Source organism: Glossina fuscipes, unplaced genomic scaffold, assembly GCF_014805625.2.
Source record: "Glossina fuscipes isolate IAEA_lab_2018 unplaced genomic scaffold, Yale_Gfus_2 96710, whole genome shotgun sequence".
In the NCBI taxonomy this organism is placed as follows: Eukaryota; Metazoa; Arthropoda; class Insecta; order Diptera; family Glossinidae; genus Glossina; species Glossina fuscipes.
In genome coordinates this window covers 1-10,677 of record NW_024005234.1, presented here as the reverse complement: position 1 = coordinate 10,677, position 10,677 = coordinate 1, and the positions used below count along the sequence as shown (strand labels likewise).

The window sequence follows — 10,677 nt, the reverse complement described above, 5'->3', positions numbered from 1 at the left end:
CACCTTCGAACCACGACTGCAGTTGGGTGCAATGAGTTTTTTTTTTTTGCATTTCGTTGTTATAAAAAATAATAAAAATATAATCAATTGAATGTTTTATGAGAATTTTTCTTTACTCATTCCGTTTTTCGTATCTAATCAAAACTTATTAACTGTTTTGTACAATTGTTTGCGTTATGCTTTGTTACGTTGTTCGAATTAAAAACATTTTATGATAATCACTTGAATACACAACCAGCTGAACAGATGTATTCGCTTCGAAGCAAAACTTAGATACTCATCGGATAAATTGAATGCAAAAAAAAAAAAAGAAAAAGAAAGAAAATTGCTTTTCAATTTTATTACCGAATATTACGAATTTGCTAAGTCAACGCTGATGATCGCAAAAAATATATCTCGTTCAGTTAACGGAAAATTTCCGACCATTCCGAGAGGTTTTAAAGCAACTCTTAAAAATTAAAAGAGAGAAAATTACTTATGTTATTCGAAAAGTGCACAGTTCATTTTTGCAGGTGTGTTCAACGTGTATTCTCAAACAATCATAAGTTAATATACTTACATGTTTTATTTTTTATCATACGTAACCTTATTTGTACTAAATTACAGTTGGTGCGGATGTGGATACTATTTATTAAGACTTGAGTTAGAGACTAACCTTTCATTATATTTATTAATCGATTTAAAGTAATTTTCTGAATGATTTTGCTTATGTCTGTCCGTCAGGCTGGTTGAGCTCTGTCTATGTATCTTCAATGTAATACATTTTTTTTTAAACATGATCAATCACTTAGTATATATTCCGTAATCGTGTAATCCGGTGAATGCCAGAAGAAAGGGACGAAAAAGAAAGAATAAGAAGATGGTGTGTTTGTGTGCCCAATCGATAATACCCTAACCGACCGACTCACGACTCACTGTAGTTACTCCGAAAGCGAACTACGGCATTTGACGTTTGAACCTGAATGAGTACATCACGGCGCTAGGATGGACACTCCAGTAAGCGGATTGAATCGGTCACGCTCTACATAAAGCAATATTTTGATAAAATTATTGTATGAAAAAAATTTTCCGTCTTTAATAGTTTTTGACAAAACCAAATAAGAACATTATCGTAGTGCAACGCCGACTATTAAACACCCTACACCTCAATGTCGAACACAATTCTTAGTTTTATTATAGGACACAAAAATTACATCTTCTTTCTATATAAAGGCATATATTTTATGTGCGTATTTATGGGGAAGCGATACCAAAACGCAGCCTAATGTAGTACAAGTGTAATCCTTACAGAAAATAGGCGTACATCCATTATTTTAAATATTTAAGAGAATTGACTATCAATGGAGCTTAAGTTGTGGACAAAAATTTAGCATAATCGGGTATAGGAAAATGTCGGAAATACTCATTGGTAGTTTTGATGCTGACACTAAAGCAAGTTAAGAAAGCTATCTTTTCGACTAGGGTCGAATTTTGTACACCATTCATTACCATTATCTGCATGATGAATCGCGACTATCGACTCAGTGTTCGCAGGTTCAATCCCCAAATGCGATTGAGTTTACTTTGTTTGTAACTATGGTGAACGGTCCGTCTGTAAAGTCACACAATCTTGTGGATGCCGCCACCATAATCCTATCTATTTCTCTCTCTTTATTTCTTTCTGACTGTTACCGAGTTACATAAATAGGTGACATCCTCACAGTGATTACTCATATTAAAAAAAAACAAATAAGAAAATTATATTCTGTCGGGACCGAATCCATTACCCTAAAAAAGACCAAAAAGGTAAAAAAAATAAATTGTCATGATCTTTAGTATGCTGTGGGACTGGCTGATTTTTTTTGTATCGCATTGACGTTTGGGTGTTGTGGGCATGCCCTGTCAAAAGTTTAGTCCTTTCAAAATTCTTTCGCAAATTTGTCACAGACAGATGGACAGATGCACAGACGGACATGTTTAAATGCATTCCAAATTTGAAATTCGCCAAGAATTCATATAATCTAAAGGGATTTTGGAGATTGTTTCTGCCACATTCAAAGGTATTGAAAAAAAAATTGAATTTTGATTTACCATAATACTGGGTAGGTGTGGTCAATTTTTTCCATTTTTGTAAATGTGCTACTGCCTCGGCCATAGAATATGCGTTCAAATTTTTGTACATATATCTGCTGTAGTTTATAAGTAACGTGCAAAAACCAATTTTTTGTTCCCTTTGAAAAACGGAAGAGTTTTCAGTTTACGTGGTGCTATCCGCGTGTCCTTCGACCGTTTTGGCGCATTTTCGATACCAATCTGCGTGTAAGAACTTGCAATGCTTCTGTCAAATTTGAAGTTGATAGCTTCACTTTTGCCATTACAATCTTGACCACAAACATTATATAGACGGACAGACGGACATGCTTAAATCGATTTAGAATTCGATACCGATTAAGAATAGATACACTTTGATACTGATGCCTCGTTGTGGACGTTGCAAACATTCAGACAAATTAAATATACTTCTCATCCTTCTGTGGTGGGTATAAAAATATACATATCTATATATATAATCATGCTGCGATCGTCTATTTCCATATTTGGAACAAAAAGTCTATGTACAAAGTACAATGCTCTTTCCATTGTAACTTAAAAATAATGAGTAAAACAACATGAAATACTAAACCAAATAAATTTTGATTTATTATAAAAATGAGCGACGCACGTTCAATGTTTTCTAATTAAAGAAAAAATATCTTCATATATAGAGTGTCTAGTGTTATTTTCAATGTTCTTTCTTCTGTACCTTATGAGGTAATAATAAAAATGAAAACAAACAAAACGAAAATTTCATCAATTGTAATTTAATGGGGGCGTGATGACTTTTTTCATTTTTGGCGGTTCTTCCATCAAATAGTTATGGGAAAATAAATTTCGGAAGATTTCGACTTTCCATCTTTCATTATTTATAAGTAAGTAATGACCAAAATTGTACAAATTTTTGGCTCATTGAAATAGAAGCGCTTCCAGTTTACGCGTTAATGTGGCTGTGACGTTTGACAAATGTGAGTCATTTTCAATACCAACTTGCGTAGAAGAATTCTCAACGTGTTTCTACTAAATTTCGAATTGATAAGTTAACTTTTCCGAGCAAGCGACTGTCAAGTCCATGCAGACGTAAATAGGGACGGACATAATTAGAGGGGTTCATAATTTAATGCTAGTCATGAACATATAAGCTGATGCTTCATTTTGAATGCTGCAAACATCTTGACATAGTGAGCCACGCTGCAACACCTTATTAAGAAAATTTAATTGACGGGATTTGAACGCTTTTATAAAAGGGGTTCGTCGAAGCTCTTTTAGATGAGACGACAGATAGCCTGTTTTATTAAAAACTTCACGTTTTGTGAAATATTGTTGTTTTAGTATCGACTACAAACGAAATCTTCACTTGTTCTCTCAATCTCTTTACTGATTTGATCTCTTTCTTATGTGTCTGAGATTCACAGACAACTTCCTAAGAATAAACACTTGTAACGTGAAATCAAAAACTTGTTTAATTTTTATTAATAGTATAAAATCATCGAATAAATGTTTACATGCGTGCAAGCAGGCAAGGCCGATTTCTAAAAAATATTTTTACGTTACATCACAAGTGGGTGTTACGTATATTAAGTTTGTTCGATCGATTGTAACACCCAGAAGACCTTGAGATAGACCCATCTCTTATTATTAACCTCTGTGAACGACAATTTATTTTCAATCAGCACTGCTCACTGCCAGACGATCTAATATTCTTAGTTTTAAGAGGATGGACTGATATAGAATTTGTTTCATACATTTATATGAATGTTTATTATTAATTCTTCATTAATGTTTAACAAAAATATTACGGTTCTACATAGTATTTAAACGAAAGTAAGTACGTGGTTCAACATAATGTAACAAACAATATAAATGTGTATATATATGTTTATCCTAACTTATATTCGGGTTAATTTTAAAGTACTAATAAGTTTCAAGTGTATGCTACTTCTCAAAACACTCCGGAATTTGTAACACTATCCTTCTCTTCCCAATTGCACTCTTCCGAAAACAATCCTGTATTTTCAGGAAGTTTGTGATCACTGAACTGAATACTTTGGTAGCTGCTTAGTCGTCGCACACGTTTTCGATTAGGTGCTATTTCACTATCAGCACTGATAGCTATCGCTATCACAACTAACTCTTACCTTATCGGCATTAGGTGAGCACAAAGTAGCACTGTCAAATTCTTCTTCTTCTGACTGTTCATATTCACTCATTTCAACACTGTCATTATCACTTTTGCATAAAATATCTCCGATTCTTTTAGCCATATCTGGTAATATTTCTCCACGCTTTATATTTATTATATTCCCCTCAGAAAAAATATAATAACTCTTTAGACGGACATCACTAGTAAAATAACCGCTATTACACTTCACGTCGTCTTCTTCAGTTATACAAATTACATTTTAACGGTAACTAGAAACATGCACGCAATTATATCAAAGCAATAGACTGGATATGACTTACACATACTTCTCTCATAAAAAGCATCAAACTTGGCGAGTCCAGCTCGTCATTGTCAGCTTGTTCAGGAAAGTTTATGACGAGCTGGACTCGTCATTTCCGTTCAAAGGATTAAAGGGTGTGAAGGTAAATTCTGATTTGACTAACAGAGACACGTACCATCTACCTTAACAGAGCTCTATAAACGCCCTAGCGGCGCTTTGTAAAGCAATTATAATCAAGAGAGGGTTCGACTTTAAATTTGAATTTGTTTAGCTTGCTTGATAAGTACTTTTATACATAGGTTCATGGGGTGTTCGCAAAAATATTTTACTTGGAACGAAGTTGGATTCCAAGTCTTTGGAAGTGTCCAAGTGTCTTTGCTAGTTAAATTCGAATATGTCTTGACAGTCTTCTTTTATAATACTCATCATCCGCCTGAGTAGCCGAGGGTGAGGAATCTCGACTAGCAAGTCAATGGTCGTGGGTTCGAATCTCAAGTGCGGTAGAGTTTTTAATAAAAGCCAATAGTCTTAGATGCTAGTGCTTTTAAGAGTTTAGTCTTGGAATTTATATCTCTGGCGAAATTAATAATAATAATAATAATAATAATACTCATCAATTCAAAACTGTTTTCCGAATCTGATCAAAGTTTGTCCGTCCGTCTGTCCATCTGTCCGCCAACCTGCATACCGCATGTACTTTCATGAAGCCGTATTTTGGACGTATTTTGGCCAAAGGCTTGAGATAGATCAACCTTTTATTATGCTTTAATATATTATTTATTAAGCTTAACTGATATTCCATCTGATATTCTTCTTAATGGATTGGATCGGTTCATTTTTTCTACCGCTCCCCATAAAACGTCTTGTTTTGATAACTCGTTATAAGAAAAAATGTTGTAATATTTAGAATTTCCCGGCAAAAGTGGTTTAGTAGTTAGTATGCAAACTGTGGGAAATGTTTTGAGCTCCTTGTCGCATAACCGTCCCCATTGAAACTATTAACGTCAAATTAATAATTTGAAACAAAAATTAACCTTAGAAAATTTGAACAACGTAGATCGAGTTTTTCGATCACAATCTAATAAGAATGGCAAAAATGCTCAATTGTTCACATTATATATCGAAAGAGTAATTCGATATAAGCCTCAACTATATCAATTTTGGATTAAAATGAATTTACTTTCTGGTCATCAGCGCATACAAGGATTGTCATGATATATTAACCCTTTGTATGCCAAAAAGGTCAAATTTTTAATGCTCTACGTTGCTACATAGTAGCAATGTAGTGTAAAAATTAATCGGAATTTGAACTACATAGATTTAGTTGACTGCGCCACATGGCGATAAAGTCTAATCTGTGATTTGTTATAGGGGAAGCAAATGGGAATTAATTAAGAAAATCTTTGAAAAGTAAATTAAGTTAAGGGTGTGAAGATAAATTCCAATTTAATTAGCAAACACACCCGACCCAATCCTTAAAAGAGCTGTGTAAACGTCGTAACAGGGCTCTATAAACAGAGACATAATATAGAGTTGGAGTTGGAAGCCTACGCCGGCCAGATTAGGAATGTGGACACTTCATGAATCTTTCAAAAAAGCTAAACAAATTTATATTCTATATATTGCTGAAAATAGATGACATTCTCTCGTTTGATCACACTAGAGTCTTACTTTTCGCTCACATGCCAAACTTTAAAGAAATTGTAAACAATAATATACATAAACTCTAAGCAGAATTTGCGTTTGTTTAGCTTGTTTTAAAGGTATTTTCATATAGATTCATGCGGTGTCCACAAAAATATTTTACGTTTTTCAGTATGAACGGAGTAGGTTTTCAAATTCATCCATATCTTAATTTTAAATATTTGACGAGGCTCTGTTAGAGCGTTTACAGAGCTCTGTTAAGGAATATGCTAAGAGTCTTCACTTGAATTTGAATATATTTCGATATCTTTAATTAAATTTTGCTAAATTTAGACTACGTCGACGTTTAAGTGTCTTCGAATATTAGGGCTTACATTTTTTTTTCCTTCTATCGTATGACCAATTATTCAGGGAGTGTCCCTATTCGTCTAATACGGTGACGATCGGAAAGAAGTGAGGAAAGCGAAACTAATAGAGGTAGGGGTAGTGTGCATAATCGGTAAGCGTAAAGAACTCTAAGCACTCACTACGACTACGATCAAAGTGAACTCTATCGCATTGAGATTTAAACCCGCGAACATAGACCTGGTAGCCGCAATTCTTACCTACTAAGCTACTCATGCGGTTGGGTAACTTTCAAGGTATTATTAAGTAGACGAAGTATTAGTGTAAAGTATCTAATGACCGGTGTTGCCCGTCTATAGTTGTTTGCAGCAGCCATACCTTTTCTTCTTACGCTATTCATTGGCAGAGAGTTGTTAATAAGTATTTTGTTTTACGTACAATTGTTGTTGTTGTTTCTGCTTGAATGAAAATGAGATAAAAAGCAAAACCCGTTTTTTTTCATTGAAAACAAAAAAAAAAAAAGAAAATAATAATAATTTGATTTTAAAATCTTTTATTATCTTTCGTTAGCATTTCAATTTTGCACTTGACGGTGAATGTGTGCAGCATAAGTGAGCGAATATTTGTGGAAATATGACACAATTTACGGAAGAGGAAGAAGGTCAATTCATTGGCTCGCAACGCGTTAATGATAAAACAAATTCAATACCCGATGGTATTTTAGATGACCATACCGTTCATGAATGTGATATAGCTTTGAATAATTTTGAAATTAAAAAGAAACGTTATCGAGTTTTACTTAATCGTTACCATATCATTTGGCAACGTTCCGACATCAAACATAAAGTAAGGAATGATGGCAACGAACCGACGACAGGAACATCAATGCAAAAAGGTGAGATTTTTTTTTACGTTGTTTTTTTTATGAAACTTATAAAATGATTTTTATTTATTTATTTTTTTTTTTTTTGTTTACAGAAAATGAACATGAAAAGGAAAAAATAAGCTATCAGACCAAATATGACGATGGCAGCAATGTTTTACACCTACAAGATGTATTTCGAATTACGAAAGGATCAACAAAAGCCGCTTGTTTTCGTAGTGCTTTACAAACTTTCGATTCCAATTCAATTGATTCGGATGCGGAACAACAATCGTCCGAATCAATTAATTCTTCAGATCAATACCTAATGATTCACTACGCGGAACGTATTATATCCTCACCGACAGATTGCAATCGTTGGCAAGTGCAACGTCTCACATTGCACAATAATGATCCGTACATTATAGGCAAATGGTATGATCAGTTACAAAATCGTTTACTATCATCGCCACGTAAACGTTTAAAACGTTTGCTGGTCTTTATTAACCCGTACGGGGGTCGTAAAATGGCCTTGCAGACTTATGAACGTTGTTGCAAACCCATTATACAATTGGCCGGTATTGATGCTTCGTGTATTATTACGCAGCGTGCTAATCAGATACGTGATATTTTAATTGGTCACGATCTGAAACCGTACGATGCCGTTTGTTGTGTCGGCGGCGATGGTACAGTTGCCGAAATGATAAATGGTTTAATATGGCGTTCGATACGTGATCATGGCATGAATCCAAGACAACCGGATTGGATACCGAAACCAAGTTTGCCAATTGGTGTTATACCGGCGGGTAGTACCGATACTATAGCGTACAGTTTGCATGGAACATCAGATGTACAAACAGCAACTATTCATCTAGTCTTGGGTCAATATAAAGGTCTCGACGTGTGCAGTGTACGAAATTGTGACGGTATTATACGTTTCTGTACCAGTGTTATGGGCTATGGTTATTTAGGCGATGTGGCGGCGAAAAGTGAAAAATATCGTTGGATGGGTACGAAACGTTATGAATACACAGGCGTCAAGGCATTTCTTTTGAATCGTGGCTATGAGGCCGAAGTGCATTTATTACTGGATGAAAATGACGAAATTGACAAAGTGAACACAACTTGTTCCGTCAATTGTTCCCATTGCCAAAATATCGAAGAAAAAGATATCAATGCTGATAAACCATCGTCTTCGAATGCCTCTCCATATAAAGATAATACTGAGACTTGCCATCCTCCCGATAATTGTGATAAGCCAAATGACTTCTATATATCACCGGCAAAAACGTCCCCACAATTGATTCGCAGCGATCGCGATACCTCAAATAAATGGCGTATAATAAGAGGGGACTTTTTTATGATAACTGGTGCTAATATAACATGTGCTTGCACGCGCAGCCCTAACGGCATTTCACGTTATTGCCATTTAGGTGATGGCTACTTAGATTTGGTACTAGTCCGCAAAACTAATCTCTTAAATAATATACGCTTTGTCATCAATACAATGGGCCGAAATGGCGATATTGTAAGCTGTGCTTTTTCTTTAAATTTTTTTAAAATAATTTAAAAAAAAATCTAATTTTTTTAATGGATAGCGAAATCTGCCTTTCGTGGAAATTTATCGCACGCGTCAATTTACGTTTAAAGCAAAAATGAATGCTCACTCTCAGGATTACAACAGTGTACGAGGCTCTTGTCAACCAATCGCTATTTCAAGCATCAGTGAAGACGGCGTCAGTAATACAGATAGTGAGTTTTTCTCCAGTTGGAATTGTGATGGTGAAGTGGTCAGCGATTTGGAAATAACTATGATGTAAGTTTGCTCCATTTCTGTTTCTATGTGACTGCGATGTAGAACTTGACATAGACTAATCGTTGGTTGCTCCCATCAATTTAGATAGAATCATTTTCCTATGCTATAACAAGCCTGTCTGTCTATGCCTGCTTATGTACTATTTTGTTCAACTGACAAATTTTTCCGATATCTTTTGATCTACGGAGTCGTGCGGGCGCGATCATAAAATTCTTGTAACTTCTCCCTATATAAGGCGCCATTTAAGAAAAATTATATGAAACAAATAAGAAATTTATATTCGATCATGGCTTTTATGCCTATCACTTACTACACGGTTGGACAGAAAGACAGACGGACATGCTTGGACGCATTCCGAATTTGAAAATGGGCAAGAATTTATATACGTTATGGGGTTTTTGAAGTTTGCTTCACCGCTCTATAAATAAAATTTCAATTGACTATAATATTGAACAGGCACGGCCAATTGTTGCGTAAGTACCGTAGTATCGGCCTTAGAATATATGGTCAAATTTTTGTAGATATATCTGCTGCAGCTTATGAGTAATGAGCAAAAAAAAACAATTTTTTATCCTTTTTGGAAAACAAAGATGGCTGCAGTTTACGTGATACTGTTGGCGGGATTTCAATGTTCTTGAGAAATTTTTTGCAGCCCGGAGAATGTTTAGCCCAGAATTACACAGACGGACAGACGGACATGCGTAAATTAATTCAAGAAAATATATGCTTTGTGGGTGGGAAATGGGGAAATGCAGGGACATTTTTTTTTAAACCCTTCGCATACAAATTTTCTTACCAAGGTCCATAAAATTTTCATGTTTAGTATTTTATAACGGTTGGTTGGGTCCGACCAACTTTACTTTGTTCAGACTATCTCGGTGCACACTTTGACCTTCCTCCACGAAAGATTTAATATTCGACTTTGCCTGAGTATAATATTTTAATTTATTTTATTGTTAAACCAACCATTCGTCCTGTTTTTTTTATAGATCGCATCGTCAATTAATTGATGTATTCATGCGCGGACCTTACCCTTATGCAAAACCCACACGACGAACGGGCAGTAAATCCTTATGCTGCTGCTGTTGTAAATGAATAATTTAAATAAATAACTTATTTAAGGAGACTCGTTTACCACTCCGAGAAGGCAACTCGTAGGGCGATTTATTGTTGTGATTTACTTTCAATGGATATATAAGCTGTTTCCATAAAAATGTACATTCCGATTATTGCCTTTTATGTATTTTAGTAAAATTTCTAAGTTGTATTTTTTTATATTTTAATATTCAATAATGTTTCACTAGTTGATAAGGTATTTAACGGTTCCTTTATATAGGTATTATATTGCATGTCTTCTTCCTTTTTTTTTTTCATTCACAATATTTAAGACAATAGCAGATTGTATGGAATAGCGTTGGTTTTGGATATTTTTCTACTGTATAACTAAAAAAAAAAAACTGAATTAAATAAAAATATTTACAATTAATTATGAA

The 10,677-nt window shown here is 34.6% G+C and overlaps 1 protein-coding gene across 1 annotated transcript; it reads left to right on the top strand.

Annotated features, from left to right (window-relative positions):
* The first annotated feature begins 7,034 nt into the window (after window positions 1-7,034).
* LOC119644186 (ceramide kinase-like) lies at window positions 7,035-10,634 on the top strand. Its single transcript, XM_038043711.1, has 4 exons — window positions 7,035-7,401; window positions 7,485-8,896; window positions 8,967-9,184; window positions 10,174-10,634. Exons 1-4 carry the CDS (start codon window positions 7,140-7,142, stop codon window positions 10,277-10,279), a joined length of 1,998 nt encoding a protein of 665 aa, XP_037899639.1. The 5' UTR covers window positions 7,035-7,139; the 3' UTR covers window positions 10,280-10,634.
* Window positions 10,635-10,677: the final 43 nt, after the last annotated feature.